Genomic DNA, 17,116 nt, shown 5'->3' with positions numbered 1-17,116 from the left:
TAATATTTCTGTGTGTTGTTAATATCAGACTGTAATTCTGACGAATGCTAAGGTTGGACAACTGTTCCTCCCTGGCTTCACAGACAGACCGTAAGATAGATGAGTTAGTTTGATGAAGCTGACTGATGGCTGTGTACGTATACAGTGCATTGCGAAAGTATTCGGCCCCCTTGAACTTTGCAACCTTTTGCCACATTTCAGGCTTCAAACATAAAGATATAAAACTGTATTTTTTTGTGAAGAATCAACAACAAGTGGGACACAATCATGAAGTGGAACGACATTTATTGGATATTTCAAACTTTTTTAACAAATCAAAAACTGAAAAATTGGGCGTGCAAAATTATTCAGCCCCTTTACTTTCAGTGCAGCAAACTCTCTCCAGAAGTTCAGTGAGGATCTCTGAATGATCCAATGTTGACCTAAATGACTAATGATGATAAATACAATCCACCTGTGTGTAATCAAGTCTCCGTATAAATGCACCTGCACTGTGATAGTCTCAGAGGTCCTTTAAAAGCGCAGAGAGCATCATGAAGAACAAGGAACACACCAGGCAGGTCCGAGATACTGTTGTGAAGAAGTTTAAAGCCGGATTTGGATACAAAAAGATTTCCCAAGCTTTAAACATCCCAAGGAGCACTGTGCAAGCGATAATATTGAGATGGAAGGAGTATCAGACCACTGCAAATCTACCAAGACCTGGCCGTCCCTCTAAACTTTCAGCTCATACAAGGAGAAGACTGATCAGAGATGCAGCCAAGAGGCCCATGATCACTCTGGATGAACTGCAGAGATCTACAGCTGAGGTGGGAGACTCTGTCCATAGGACAACAATCAGTTGTATGTTGCACAAATCTGGCCTTTATGGAAGAGTGGCAAGAAGAAAGCCATTTCATAAAGATATCCATAAAAAGTATCGTTTAAAGTTTGCCACAAGCCACCTGGGAGACACACCAAACATGTGGAAGAAGGTGCTCTGGTCAGATGAAACCAAAATTGAACTTTTTGGCAACAATGCAAGACGTTATGTTTGGCGTAAAAGCAACACAGCTCATCACCCTGAACACACCATCCCCACTGTCAAACATGGTGGTGGCAGCATCATGGTTTGGGCCTGCTTTTCTTCAGCAGGGACAGGGAAGATGGTTAAAATTGATTGGAAGATGGATGTTGCCAAATACAGGACCATTCTGGAAGAAAACCTGATGGAGTCTGCAAAAGACCTGAGACTGGGACGGAGATTTGTCTTCCAACAAGACAATGATCCAAAACATAAAGCAAAATCTACAATGGAATGGTTCAAAAATAAACATATCCAGGTGTTAGAATGGCCAAGTCAAAGTCCAGACCTGAATCCAATCGAGAATCTGTGGAAAGAACTGAAAACTGCTGTTCACAAATGCTCTCCATCCAACCTCACTGAGCTCGAGCTGTTTTGCAAGGAGGAATGGGAAAAAAATTTGGTCTCTCGATGTGCAAAACTGATAGAGACATACCCCAAGCGACTTACAGCTGTAATCGCAGCAAAAGGTGGCGCTACAAAGTATTAACTTAAGGGGGCTGAATAATTTTGTTTGAAATATCCAATAAATGTCGTTCCACTTCATGATTGTGTCCCACTTGTTGTTGATTCTTCACAAAAAAATACAGTTTTATATCTTTATGTTTGAAGCCTGAAATGTGGCAAAAGGTCGCAAAGTTCAAGGGGGCCGAATACTTTCGCAATGCACTGTATGCGTGTGTGTGTGTGTATGCGTGTGTGATCCTCTGATTGATAAGGTGTCTGTGTTAGGTGTAGATTGCTGTAGTTGATTGGTTGTGAGGGAAACACTCATTTATAATCAACACAAGATGACATATTAAATTGTAGATTGTCTGGCGCTGGACTTAAAACTGACAGACAGTGATGTAGAATATGAATAAAATATCTATAAATTGCTACATTACAAAATATACTTAAAGACTTCTGATAGGAACATAGAAGCCAGGCAGTGTAACTAATCACCACATTATAATGTGATTGAATGAATAATACACAACATTAACTGTTGTTGTTTAACCATTCAAATACAGTTTGCTTCGACTATTCACTGAGCTAGAGATACAGAGAGATGGACAGAGAGAGAGATTAAAATATCTGAATTGGTTTTAATCCAGTACGGAAATATGCATCAGTGTTCTATGAGGTTGCAGTGTATTGAAGCACTGTGTGAGTTTGTCTTTAGTTTCTGTCTGCGTGTGTTTTTCATTTAGATTGATCTTCATGACCGTTAACAATGACAATGTCCCTCATATGATAACAATAATATACAGTTCTGTGTGCGTGCGTGTGTGCGTGTGTGTGTGTGTGTTAAATGAGAGCTGTGTGTGTGTTAACTGAGAGCTGTGTGTTAAATGAGAGCTTTGTGTGCGTGCCTGGTGGCAACCTTGCAGTGAGACAGTTGAATGGTAGATTGCTGTAGGTGTTGAGGTGTGACTGAGGCAGTAGCAAACACTGTAGTACTGACAGGGGACATCAGGTGGTGCTGTGGCAGCCTATACCATTCACTCACTCACTCACTCACTCACTCACTCACTCACTCACTCACTCACTCACTCACTCACTCACTCACTCACTCACTCACTCACTCTCTCACACACACCCACACACACACACACACACACACACACACACACACACACACACTGACGAATGGCAGCAATTAGAGGAGGAAACCATGCTTGTGAGGACAGGAGAGCGCTGAGGGGCTGTAAGGGTGTGTGTGTGTCGGTGTGGTGTGTTTGGGTCTTTTCTCTTCCTTACTCTCCACTCATCCATCTAAATATCAACACACAGCTAATACCATTGGACTACACAGCATAGGACAGAGAGGGGCAGGTGGATGGTGAGGGTGAGGGGTAGTAGGTTTAATGGTGAGGTGGTAGAGGGCTGAGAGGTAGGGGAAGGGGTGAGGGTGAGGGGTAGTAGGTTTAATGGTGAGGTGGTAGAGGGCTGAGAGGAAGGGGTGAGGGTGAGGGGTAGTAGGTTTAATGGTGAGGTGGTAGAGAGCTGAGAGGTAGGGGAAGGGGTGAGGGGTAGTAGGTTTAATGATGAGGTGGTAGAGGGCTGAGAGGTAGGGGAAGGGGTGAGACCGAGTGGTAGTAGGTTTAATGGTGAGGTGGTAGAGGGGTAGGGTAGGGGTGAGGGTGAGGGGTAGTAGGTTTAATGGTGAGGTGGTAGAGGGCTGAGGGCAAGGGGGAAGGTGAGGGGTAGTAGGTTTAATGGTGAGGTGTTGTGAGGGTGAGGGGTAGTAGGTTTAATGGTGATGTGGTAGAGGGTTGAGAGGTAGGGGAAGGGGAAGGGGTGAGACCGAGGGGTAGTAGGTTTAATGGTGAGGTGGTAGAGGGCTGAGAGGTAGGGGAAGGGGTGACACCGAGGGGTAGTAGGTTTAATGGTGAGGTGGTAGAGGGCTGAGAGGAAGGGGTGAGGGTGAGGGGTAGTAGGTTTAATGGTGAGGTGGTAGAGGGCTGAGAGGTAGGGGAAGGGGTGACACCGAGGGGTAGTAGGTTTAATGGTGAGGTGGTAGAGGGCTGAGAGGAAGGGGTGAGGGTGAGGGGTAGTAGGTTTAATGGTGAGGTGGTAGAGGGCTGAGAGGTAGGGGAAGGGGTGAGGTGTAGTAGGTTTAATGATGAGGTGGTAGAGGGCTGAGAGGTAGGGGAAGGGGTGAGACCGAGGGGTAGTAGGTTTAATGGTGAGGTGGTAGAGGGCTGAGAGGTAGGGGAAGGGGTGAGGGTGAGGGGTAGTAGGTTTAATGGTGAGGTGGTAGAGGGCTGATAGGTAGGGGATGGGGTGAGACCGAGGGGGAGATGGGTGTTTTTCTTAAGAGACATGTCTTCTCTGGAGTCTTCTGTGCTATACCGTCTATTTTATATTACTACCCTATATCCACACACACACAGACACGGAGATTGAGATTCCCAGGCGTGTGGTATTCAGTTGAGTGTGAGATAGGCCTGAGCCATGTGCCGTAGCCATCAAATGTTAAACCCCATATAGATACCCTATTATATACCACACACACACACACACACACACACACACACACACACACCGTGTGTCATCATTCAATGTCCTCTCCACCCCCTACCATCTCCGTATTCCTCTCCTCACCCTTCCTGCCTTCCTCCTCCCCTCTACAAATGAAAATCCCTTCTTGCAAATCCTGCAAACAGCCTATTCTCAAACACAACTCAATCCCCCCCTCCCGTAAGACACATATGCCATTTTCTCTTGTCTGTGTGTGTATTTTGGCTGATGCAGGCCTAATAACAATATCAGAGTCTGTCATTAGAGTTACATGAGAATTAATATCTATGATATATCAGATTACTGGGTCTGGGGATAGGACAACTGGGCAAGATATATTGTGGTCTTTTATAAGATGGTGGAGTTGAAACACACACACAGTGCCTGCAAGTCAAGAGGACATTAGTTAGTGTGAGAATGACATATCCTGGTGCAAAGGCCTGGATGGCCTTTATTGATGGACAGAGTCTTAAAGCCATCAGTCACTTTAGAGGAGTTTAATTGGAGCCAGCATCAAACGATAAACTCACCAACATGCATAGCTGAACAGCCCAATGCAGCACATTAATCACAACCAGGCACACACACCCACACACCGCACCCACACACCGCTCACACACACACCCACACAGAGTGAGACGGAGACAAGTGTTCCAGACATACAGTATATTCTGATGATAGATGATCCATTTAACTTTGATTTCTGAGAGCAATGAGCTCGCCAGCGATACAGGGATACAACACACACAAACTCACACACACACACACACACTCAAACACATGCACACCATACACACACATACTTGCACCACACACGCACACACACGTGTATTTGCATTAGGGGTATTATAATGTGACAATGATTTGTGATGTAAAGCAATCTAGAGTGAAGTCATTTGTCAGCCCGTGTGTCTGACACCACACACACACACACACACACACACACTGTATTTCGGTATATGTATATACTGTCTCGTAATAACAAATTACACTTCGCTATTGAGAAATTAAAACAGAAACTGATTTGATATTCACCCTTAGCCGAGGGCTTGAAGGGGAAGGGTAGGACGGACGGGAGGGTGAGAGGGTGAAATGAATCAGTGTGTGTGTTGTTGTATGTTTGGTCACTTTTATCTAGCGATATCAATCCACCGTATCGGCCTATGTCAGCATTCCGCATCTGCGGTGGATGGTAGCCGAGCTACAGCGGTGTTTGTCAGACCAGGAGACATTCCGAAAAATCGGTCTTCTCGCGAAAACGTTTGTAGCGTCCGAACAGTTTGGCTACAAACTCTATGAAAAGGGGAGACTCTCACGAACACGACGATGTTCTCTGTTTTGCTCTACGACCCCCAGCGTCACGGGACTAGTCTGAAGGTAACCCATACAAATGAATGGAAGTACGGAGGTAGTTTTCTGCCAACAAAAATAAGGGGATAAATATGTGTACATTTTTTAAATAAAAAAACATACACTACCGTTCAAAAGTTTGGGGTCACTCGTGTCACAAATGTCCTTGTTTCTGAAAGAAAAGCACCCCGCTCCACCCCTAATGGACAGAAAGTCCATTAAAATAACATCAAATTGATCAGAAATACAGTGTAGACATTGTTAATGTTGTAAATGACTATTTTAGCTGGAAACGGCAGATTTATTTTAATGGAATATCTACATAGGCGTACAGAGGCCCATTATCAGCAACCATCACTCCTGTGTTCCAATGGCACGTTGTGTTAGCTAATCCAAGTTTATCATTTTAAAAGGCTAATTGATCATTAGAAAACCCTTTTGCAATTATGTTAGGCCAGCTGAAAACTGTTGTCCTGATTAAAGAAGCAATTAAACTGGCCTTCTTTAGACTAGTTGAGTATCTGGAGCATCAGCATTTGTGGGTTCGATTACAGGCTCAACATGGCCAGAAACAAAGACCTTTCTTCTGAAACTCGTCAGTCTATTCTTGTTCTAAGAAATGAAGGCTATTCCATGCGAGAAATTTCCAAGAAACTGAATATCTGGTACAATGCTGATGTGTGATTAGTTTCATATCAAGGTTCCATATCAAATGTCTAATCTCTCCTTTCTCTGCTACATAGTTAGATCATCGTTGTAATAGTTGTCGTAGTCATCAAGTTTTTGTAAGCTTAGTATTTCTCTTTCACTGTGTGACAGCGTATTTGAATTGTCAAAATAAAATGGCGGCAGTAATTCAGAGCCTACTGTGTGACAGTGACTGAGTGTGGGTGCCTGTAATACTGAGTGTGAGTACGACTGTGTATCAGGCAGAGGCCAAAATGGTGGAGGTGAGGACCGAACTGAGTGATGAGTATGGGAGGAGACTGGAGGAGAAGGAAGAAGGAATGAAACGGATAACCGAAGACCTGAATAATGTGAGGGAGAAACACACCTCTGCCAGGGATCAGGTGAGAGAGAGAAAGACGAGAGAGAGTTTTAGGAGGATTGGAGTCGATTCAATTCAGGTAATTCAGAGGTTGAAAAGTACTCTTTGAAAAGTGCACATTATTTTCTATCTCCAATGCGGTTCAGCCAGCTGTCTCTCTAATGTATTTTCAACTCAACAATACTCCATCTCATCTCCATAGACCATGCCATAGACAATAGGTCATATTTAGTGTTTACTAATATGCCATGTGTTTATCTCAAGGGCATGCAGGCTCCATTGAAGCTCAAGCACATGTATACACACACACACTCAGCGAGAAGCAGGAGCACACACACCACTTGATCTGCATATCATTTGGTTTTTGGTTGAGTGCCAAGGTTCCATTGAGAGAGACCATCAAAGACAAGCACTCACCCGCTCCACCCCTCATACGCTCTCTCCCTCACACACCACCTGTAGTTCCGTCTCAACAGCGTGTGTTCGCGAACGCAAAGCAGCTGTGAAATCAGCACCTGTTTAATTCAATTAGCCATGTTAATGAATTCCTATCTGCTGCCAAAAGCAGCTCTAAAGAGCTCATTAGACAAATGACTTAATGAATTGTCTGTAGCAGCAGCTTCCCATCTCAACTGTTTCTTTATTATCTGATGGTGTGCGCCTACGCACTGCGTGTTGTGTCTGACAGTCTGAATAAGAGCAGCCGTATACAGTGTATCTCACTTCTGAACTGAGAAAGGTCACATGAAGGTTGTCCCGTGGGTAGACATAACCGTACTCAGTGAGTTTCTAATCTCTTTTTTTATTAGATGGTAATTGTATCTCTGCTTGTTCTCGCCTCATACTTCTAACTGCTTATAGAAATGTTCTGGCTTCAAACCTTCTTAATTCAATTATATTGGTCACCCCCTCTCTTTCTGTCTATCTCTCTCTCTGTCTCTTTGTCCCCCCCCCTCTCTCTCTCTCTCTCTCTCTCCCCCTCTCTCTCTTTCTTTCTAACCCACACATTGTTCTCTACCTATTCATTTTAATCCTAAATACAGGATAGACTTCAGCCAATCAAGGATTTGCCCAAGCCGCTCTCCTCCTCCTCCTCCTCCTCCTCCTCCTCCTCCTCCTCCTCCACTTTGATAGAGAGAACGTAGGACAGTGAAAGAAAAGGAGAGGGAGGAAGAGAGGAAAGGGGAGGTGGGAACCCACTTTGATTGCAGAAGTAATGAGTCCATTCTAGTCCTCCTCAGATTGGTCTCTCTCTCCATAGAGGCTAGATAATATGATCGTTCACATTTAAGCACCTTCGTTTGAACAAATTCACAAATCTCATATTCTTTTGGGAGTTCCCAACTTCCTGCCTATGCCTTCAGAGAATTGAGACCTGAGATTGGGAAATGTGAAGTTTTAATGGATGTGCTGGATTTAAGATGAGGAAAATGACTTTGGCCATATCATCAAAGGCAGTATTGATATGGATGAGTGATGTAACAGAATCAGAGTTAAAGCTAAAAAGGTTCCAGTTTTCTTCTGATAGTTATAAAGACCTTGACGGAAGTAAGTAAGTATTGTGAATGTGGTCAGTCGAAAGCAGGTTCAAACTTAGGCAAATTCAGCTCTTTCTGGATAGAGAATAGGGTTTTCACATGTATATTCCTAGTAAGTAAGTATTTGTAACTAAGGATGTGTTTTTATTGTGTGTGTGTGTGTGTGTGTGTGAGTGCATGTGTGTGTGTGAGTGCATGTGTGTGTGTGTGAGTGCGTGCGTGTGTGCGTGCGTGTGTGTGTGTGTGAGTGCGTGCGTGTGTGTGTGAGTGCGTGCGTGTGTGTGTGCGCGTGCGTGCGTGCGTGTGTGCGAGTGCGTGCGTGCGTGTGTGCGCGTGTGAGTGTTGGAGGAGCAGCTGAAGGAGTTACAGCGTCACTGGCGGCTCACTCACTCACCTCACACAACCAACAGGAAATACTCACACAGGAGGTGTGTGTGTGCGTGCATGCGTGTGCACCAGGGTTGGGATCAATACCATTTCAATTTCAGAAGTACACTGAAATTCCAATTCTCCTCAATGGTTTTCAATGAGGAAAATGTGGAATTGGAATTTCGTTTACTTTTTGAAATTATATTGATCCCAACCTTGGTGCGCACGCCCACACACAAACGCACACACTGGTGTGTGTGCATCTGTGTGTTTACCCCCTAACTCTCTCTCTCTCTCCCTCTAGTTGAGGAGTACAGAGGGTATTCTCCAGTCTCTGAGGATGCAGCTACAGGACAGAGACAGTCAGCTGGAGAATGCTACTAACAAGGCATGTTACAACACAACTTTACTGTCATCGCTATAGTACTATGGCCAATGCATGTCAACGTTCATCATATCTTCAAGAAAACAACAGATCTGATCTTAGTTTTTGTTATTTTGCTCTCTCATATCTCAATAGAAATGTTAGAATATGTAAATAGAATGTATTTTCATGATCGGTGTTGTGTCTTCCAGATCTTTACACTAAAGACTTCTCTGAAGGAGGCTGAGGAGAGTTGTGTGGCTGCTAAGACAGAGGTCCAGACTCAGACGACACTACTGGAGGAGATGAGCAGAGAACTGGGGAGACTCACACTGGCTCAGAATAAATCTGTGGAAGAGGTGTGTGTGCCTCCTGTGTGTTTTGTCTGGTGCTCAGTGATCAGTCACAGTGATAATGAAACTTTCTCTGTCAGTCTGTAACTGGGAGCTCCAGTCTGTCTGCTGCTGGATACTGCTAGCCAAGTCAAATTAATTACAGTGTTGCATGAGCCCTGTGTTAGATTAGCTATGGGAGGAGGAGGCTAGACAGACAATAAACACACACACACACACACACACCAGGAGTGCAACTTCTGTCTGGTCTACTACTATAGTCTCTGTTGGTCTGAGTGTGCAGCTAGCTAACCTCTGACTTGTGTGTGTGTGTGTGTAGGTGAATGAGCGTGGGGAGATGCTGAGACACATGAAGCAGGACCTGTCTGCTCTGAAGGCCACTCAGGACTCACTAAAGAGAACCCTCAGTATGAAGGAACAACACACACACCAGCTAACACACGACAACACACACCTCCGACAAAACCTGGACACGCTAAAGAACAAGGTAACACACACGCACACTAAACCAGTGTCCCCTTTTTTAAATCAAATCAGTGAAGGGCGACAGGGAATTCTGCTCATTTCTATTTTCCTCTACCCTTAATCACCTCCTCCTCTCCATATTTAATAATTCTTTAATTTCATCCATCTTACCTCCATTGAGGATTTGGTCCCTGTTCAAATGAAGAACCTACTTTGCTGATTTCAATATAACTTAGATATAGATGGAATCTCTCTCTCTCTCTGTCTGTATAATAGCGATACAGTAATGAATGACAACATTAGATGATATTAATGATTCATATAATTGACTTCAGGTTTTTCCTCTGACCTCTACATTATGTATTTTTTGTCATTGTTTCACTTGCTCAACGCTAATGTGGTTTTATGGTAATGTAACCCATATGTCCATGAGTCCACCAAACAATGACTTGCTACTATGACTTTAAAGAAGTGACCATTTAGTCATGTATAACTTGCATTGTCTCACGTCAGATCTGTCTGATAACTCACAAACACTCATGGGATAGCTAAAAAGAAGTCCGGCTACAATATGCTGTCCTATTCGAAACGTTACCAAGGTGACATCGTCCACTGAAATCCCCCACTGAAATCCCCTAAAGGGTCAGAGTTAATCTTGCCCAAAACTATAAAGCTGTAGCTAATATTGACGTTTTTGTTTTTGCGAACAAGTCTTAACTACCTAATTCTACATCTAGCTAAGGTGTTTTTTGGTGCTAGTGTCAGTATTTATGAAATGTGAATATGTACACGAAAATTAGCTAGCTATCGCATTTGTGTCTGCTTGCTGGCAGAACCAGTTTCAAATCAATCCATATGAAATGAAATGCAGACTCTAACAATGCCTGTTTACACAGTCAATGATGAATACTCCCTCTTGCTAGCTGAAGTTGTAGATAATGCACAAATTAGTTTATGATATCTGTTCTGCCGTGATTAGTGCTCCAAGTTCTACAGCACAGCTGACTGTTCTCTGCCATGTTATTGTGTTGGCCAAATGTTACAAAGTAGCGAGGCACAGTGCCAGATATTAGATACATGCTGATTTCTGAGAACCAACAGCCCTATAACTTTGGTGCCTTACAACTTCATCAACAAGATGGCTAACTAGCTACCGTATGGCCATTCAAACAAGCTTGCATTAAGCTGCTAGCTGGAGCATTTATTGCCAGTGCGTCATAACTACCAGGAGCGTGCTCTAGAAGCAAAATCTAGAATTTTGGAGATGAGTTCCATGTCCTCGAAGATAGATTGGTTGAGTTTCGCGTAGGAGTGACGTGATCTGATGTAAGACAATGGTATAACTTGATAAACATTTCCTGTTCTGACCTCGAAGCCAGTTCCACTGATTTTTTAAATTGTTACCCTCTAATCAGGGACTGGTTTAGACCTGGGACACCAGATGGGTGCAATGTATTATCAGGTAGAACAGAAAACCAACAGGCTCCAGATCTCCAGAGTAGGATTTGAATACTCCTGCACTATACACGAGTGCACATGCGTCAAACTCATTCCACGAAGGGCCGAGTTTCTGCTGGTTTTCGCTCTTCCCTTGCACTTGATTGATGAATTAAGGTCACTAATCAGTAAGGAACTCCAATCACCTGATTGTCTAGGTTCTTAATTGAAAGGAAAAAAACAAAAACTATCAGACTAGCCCTCCATTGAATGAGTTTAACACATTTGCACTGGTGTGTGGACCCTAGTGGGTTGTAGTCAATTCCTTCTTTAGACAAGGCAAGACATATTGCTTCATATCTAGCTGACTAGCATCATTCCATGCAGAGAGAGTAATACAGTGATTAGCTTCCTAACCCAGCTAGAGGTCTTGGACCGGGCTTAACTAGCACCAACACAGCTCTTTATTGGGCCAGTCAAACTGTTCCCACCGGACCTCCAACACCACTGCAACAACTGCTAGTCATTGTCATGTAGAACGTCGCCGGAGAGGATGGCTGACGTTTTACTTGCTCCCAACCAATTATTTAGTTAGTTTTTTTTGCATTGTTTGTAACTTATTTTGTACATAATGTTGCTGCTACCCTCTCTTATGACCAATAATAATTTCTGGACATCAGAACAGCGATTGCGAACCGCGAACTGGTAGAAGCTTTTTCCTTTAACGAGTACAACATAAAGGATATACTGCTTTCCTGGGAACAGGCCCAAATCCCCTTCATTTGCGTGAAGAGAAGACGGAGAAAAAGGGGCCGGAGGTCGGGCTGCCTTCTGAAAATTCGTAGGCGAGCGAGTAAACCCCCACTGCCATCCGTTCTATTGGCAAACATGCAATCATTGGAAAATAGAATCAATGACCTACTAGCAAGATTAAACTACCAACGGGACATTAAAAACTGTAAAAACTTATGTTTCATCGAGTTGTGGCTGTTACACTGTATCGGTAGGATGGAACAGCAGCCTTTGGTAAGACGAGGGGTAACGGTCTATGTATTTTTGTAAACAACAGCTGGTGCACAATATCTAAGGAAGTCTCAAGGTTTTTGCTTGCCTGCGGTAGAGTATCTCATGATAAGCTGCAGACCACACTATCTACTGAGAGTTTTCATCTGTATTTTTCGTAGCTGTTTACATACCACCACAGTAAGAGGCTGGCACTAAAACCGCACTCAATGAGCTGTAAACCGCCATAAGCAAACAGGAAAACACTCATCCAGAGGCGGCGCTCCTAGTGGCCGGGGACTTTAATGCAGGGAAACTTAAATCCGTTTTACCAAATTTCCACCAGCATGTTAAATGTGCAACCAGAAGGAAAGAAACTCTAGACCACTTTACTTCACATACAGAGATGCGTACAAAGCTCTCCCTCACCCTCCATTTGGAAAATCTGACCATAATTCTATCCTCCTGATTCCTACTTACAAGCTAAAATTTAAGCTGGATGCACCAATGACTCGGTCAATACAAAAGTGGTCAGATGAAGCCGATGCTAAGCTACATGACTGTTTTGCTATCACAGACTGGAATATGTTCCGGGATTCTTCCGATGGCATTGAGGAGTACACCACATCAGTCACTGGCTTCATCAATAAGTGCATCGATGACATCATCCCCCACAGTGACTGTATGTACATACCCCAACCAGAAGCCATGGATTACAGGCAACATCCGCACTGAGCTAAAGGGTAGAGCTGCTGCTTTCAAGGAGCGAGACTCTAATGTGGAAGCTACTAAGAAATCCTGCTATGCCCATCAAACAGGCAAAGCGTCAATACAGGACTAAGATTGAATCGTACTACACCAGCTCCAACGCTTGTCGGATGTGGCAGGGCTTGCAAACTATTACAGACTATAAAGGGAAGCACAGCCAAAGCGCTGCCCAGTGACACGAGCCTACCAGACGAGCTAAATTACTTCTATGCTCGCTTCGAGGCAAGTAACACTGAAACATGCATGAGAGCATCAGCTGTTCTGGACGGCTGTGTGATCACGCTCTCCGCAGCCGATGTGAGCAAGACCTTTAAACAGGTCAACATTCAGAACGACGCCGGGCCAGACGGATTGCCAGGACGTGTACTCCGAGCATGCGCTGACCAACTGGCAATTGTCTTCACTGACATTTTAAACCTCTCCCTGTCTGAGTCAATGTGTTTCAAGAAGACCATCATAGTCCCTGTGCTCAAGAACACTAAAGTAACCTGCCTAAATGACTAACGACCCTCACGTCTGTAGCCATGAAGTGCTTTGAAAGGCTGGTCGTGGCTCACATCCACACCATTATCCCAGAAACCCTAGACCCAGTCCATTTTGCATACCGCCCTAACAAATCCACAGATGATGCCATCTCTATTGCCCTCCACACTGCTCTTTCCCACCTGGACAAGAGGATCACCTATGTGAGAATGCTATTAACTACAGTTCAGTGTTCAACACCATAGTGTCCTCAAAGCTCATCACTAAGCTGAGGACCCGGGGATTAAACACCTCCTTCTGCTACTGGATCCTGGACTTCCTGACGGGACAACCCCAGGTAGTAAGGGTAGGTAACAACAACATCTGCCACACTGATCCTCAACACAGGGCCCCCTCAGGGGTGCGTGCTCAGTCCCCTCCTGTACTCCCTGTTCACGCATGACTACACGGTCAGGCACAACTCCAACACCATCATTAGGTTTGCAGATGACACAGCAGTGGTAGGCCTGATCACCGACAATGATGAGACAGCCTATAGGGAGGAGGTCAGAGACTTGGCCATTTGGTGCCGGGACAACAACCTCTCCCTTAATGTGATCAAGACAAAGGAGATGATTGTGGACTACAGGAAAAGGACGACAGAGCACGCCCCCATTCTCATTGACAGGGCTGTAGTAGAGCAGGTTGAGAGCTTCAAGTTCCCTGGTGTCCACATCACCAACAAACTAACATGGTCCAAGCACACCAAGATAGTCGTAAAGAGGACACGACAAAACCTATTCCCCCTCAGGAAACTAAAATGATTTGGAATGGGTTCTCAGATCCTCAAAAGGTTCTACAGCTGCACCATCGAGAGCATCCTGACTGGTTGCATCACTGCCTGGTAATGCAACTGCTCGGCCTCCGACCACAAGACACTACTGATGTACTGAGCGGTACACACTAACATCACTGGGGCCAAGTTCCTGCCAACCAGGACCTCTATACCAGGCGGTGTCAGAGGAAGGCCCTAAAAATGGTCAAAGACTCCAGCCACCCTAGTCATAGGCTGTTCTCTCTGCTACCGCACGGCAAGCGTAACTGGAGAGCCAAGTCTCGGTCCAAGAGGCTTCTAAACAGCTTCTACCCTCAAGCCGTAAGACTCCTGAACATCTAATCAAATGGCTACCCAGACTTTTTGCATTGCACCTCCCTTTACACTGCTGCTCTCTGTTATTATCTATGCATCACTTTATTAACTCTACCTACATGTACACACATTACCTCGATATAACCAGTGTCCGCGCACATTGACTCAGTACCGGTACCCCCTATATTTAGCCTCGCTATTGTTATTTTACTGCTGCTCTTTAATTATTTGTTACTTTTGTTTCTTATTTTTAATTGTAATTGTTTTAAAAATGTATCCAACAATGCAGCTACATTTTTTTAAGGTCTTGTAAGTAAGCATGAGACAAATACAATTTGATTTGATTTGAAATGTTTTTAAGATCCCCCTTCTTTCTTTATGTCCCTCTATTCCTCTCTCTCTCTCTCTCTCTCTCTCTCTCTCTCTCTCTCTCTCTCTCCCCCCCCCCCCCCCCCCTCTCTCTCTCCTCCTCTCTGTCTCTGTCTCTGCCCCTCCCAGCTCCTGGTTAGTGAGGACAGGGTGTGTACTCTGTCAGTAGAGCTGGATGAGTTGAAGATCGGTCTGGGTAAAGAGAGAGATCAGTGTCAGCATCTCCAGGACCAGATTTTACAGCAGAGTCAGGATCTGGTGCGGGCCAACAACACACTCACTGACACACGCAGGGCTGCTGGCAGGAAGGTAACACAGAGGAGAGAAACACATGTTTTATTTCCCGCTCTCTTTTTCACCTTTTGTCTTTCTCCTTTTCCCACAGAGCAAACGTTTTGTTTTTCTTATTGTCTATCCTTTCTAATCAGATTCCTCACAATGTGTGAAGCTGGAGAGGTAGTTCTCTGCTCCCATCTCTCTCTTCCTCCCTCTCCCCCATCTCTCTCTACCTCCCTCTCCCCCATCTCTCTCTTCCTTCCTCTCTCTCTTCCTCCCTCTCCCCATCTCCCTTTCTCCCTCTCCCCCATCTCTCTCTACCTCCCTCTCCCCCATCTCTCTCTTCCTCCCTCTCTCTCTTCCTCCCTCTCCCCATCTCCCTTTCTCCCTCTCCCCCATCTCTCTCTTCCTCCCCCATCTCTCTCTTCCTCCCTCTCCCAATCTCCCTTTCTCCCTCTCCCCCATCTCTCTCTTTCTCCCTCTCCCCCATCTCTCCCCCTCCCTCTCCCCCATCTCTCTCTTTCTCCCTCTCCCCCATCTCTCTTCCTCCCTCTCCCCATCTCTCTCTACCTCCCTCTCCCCCATCTCTCTCTACCTCCCTCTCCCCCATCTCTCTCTACCTCCCTCTCCCCCATCTCTCTCTACCTCCCTCTCCCCCATCTCTCTCTACCTCCCTCTCCCCATCTCTCTCTACCTCCCTCTCCCCCATCTCTCTCTTCCTCCCCCTCTCTCTTCCTCCCTCTCCCCATCTCACTTTCTCCCTCTCCCCCATCTCTCTCTTTCTCCTTCTCCCCCATCTCTCTCTTCCTCCCTCTCTACATCTCTCTCTTCCTCCCTCTCCCCATCTCTCTCGTCCTCCCTCTCCCCATCTCTCTCGCCTCCCTCTCTACATCTCTCTCCTCCATCTCTCTCTTCCTCCCTCTCCCCATCTCTCTCTTTCTCCCTCTCCCCCATCTCTCTCTTTCTATAGCAATAATGACTGTGTGTGATTGTCATGTGTAGATCAGTAGCATTAACAGTGCAGACAACAGTACTTCTCAGCTAGAAGGCTCTGCAGCACATCTGGCTCTGTTTTACTGACCAAACCTACCTCTGATCTCATGCGCGCAGGCATGCACGCGCGCACACACTGCTACTGCAGCTCTGCCACTGACCACTTCCTGCCCTGCATGCACGCACGCACACACTGCTACTGCAGCTCTGCCACTGACCACTTCCTGCCCTGCATGCACGCACGCACACACTGCTACTGCAGCTCTGCCACTGACCACTTCCTGCCCTGCATGCACGCACGCACACACTGCTACTGCAGCTCTGCCACTGACCACTTCCTGCCCTGCATGCACGCACGCACACACTGCTACTGCAGCTCTGCCACTGACCACTTCCTGCCCTGCATGCACGCACGCACACACTGCTAATGCAGCTCTGCCACTGACCACTTCCTGCCCTGCATGCACGCACGCACACACTGCTACTGCAGCTCTGCCACTGACCACTTCCTGCCCTGCATGCACGCACGCACACACTGCTACTGCAGCTCTGCCACTGACCACTTCCTGCCCTGCATGTGTGTGTGCGCGTGTGTGTGTCAGAAGAATTCTCCCGAACAATAACATTTTCTGTTCCCTAAACGTCCTAACATGAGTACAGCTGAACAAATAGACTAAACACTTTCTTCCCTTCATCTGAAACCTCATCCATCGTCCCCCCCTCTCTCTTTATCCCCCCGTCTCGCTCTCTCTCTCTTTCTTCTTCTCTTGGTACAGAAGTGATGTGTTTTGATAGATTCTCCCAGCTCCTTGATGATAGTAATGAGACAGGCTTTAACCGAAGACGGGTCATGTTTCAGTGTTTTATTTGGCGCTACCAAATTATTATACTCTGTAATGTCTTTAGACATTGTTATGAACAGAATCCAACAAGAGGCTAGCTTATCTTTTTACTTTCCTTTTTCTGTCGCTACATCCTTTTCCCTCTATTTCTGTCTCTGTCTCTCTCTCTCTGTCTCTCTCTCTGTCTCTCTGTCTCTCTGTCTCTCTCTCTGTCTCTCTTTCTCTCTCTCTGTCTCTCTCTCTCTCTCTGTCTCTCTCTGT

The 17,116-nt window shown here is 45.5% G+C and overlaps 1 protein-coding gene across 1 annotated transcript in view; it reads left to right on the top strand.

Moving 5' to 3' along the window:
* LOC110535423 (golgin subfamily A member 6-like protein 22) overlaps positions 1-17,116 on the top strand; it is an 88,872-nt gene that overhangs the window by 4,529 nt on the left and 67,227 nt on the right. Inside the window, exons 3-7 of the mRNA XM_036936649.1 lie at positions 6,349-6,489; positions 8,679-8,762; positions 8,951-9,097; positions 9,411-9,578; positions 14,874-15,053. Coding sequence (XP_036792544.1) covers positions 6,349-6,489; positions 8,679-8,762; positions 8,951-9,097; positions 9,411-9,578; positions 14,874-15,053 — 720 coding nt within the window. The remainder of the gene's footprint in view (positions 1-6,348; positions 6,490-8,678; positions 8,763-8,950; positions 9,098-9,410; positions 9,579-14,873; positions 15,054-17,116) is intronic.

The sequence above is a fragment of the Oncorhynchus mykiss genome, chromosome 11, assembly GCF_013265735.2.
Source record: "Oncorhynchus mykiss isolate Arlee chromosome 11, USDA_OmykA_1.1, whole genome shotgun sequence".
In the NCBI taxonomy this organism is placed as follows: Eukaryota; Metazoa; Chordata; class Actinopteri; order Salmoniformes; family Salmonidae; genus Oncorhynchus; species Oncorhynchus mykiss.
The sequence above is the reverse complement of the archived record's forward strand: the minus strand, read 5'-3'. Positions and strand labels throughout refer to the sequence as shown.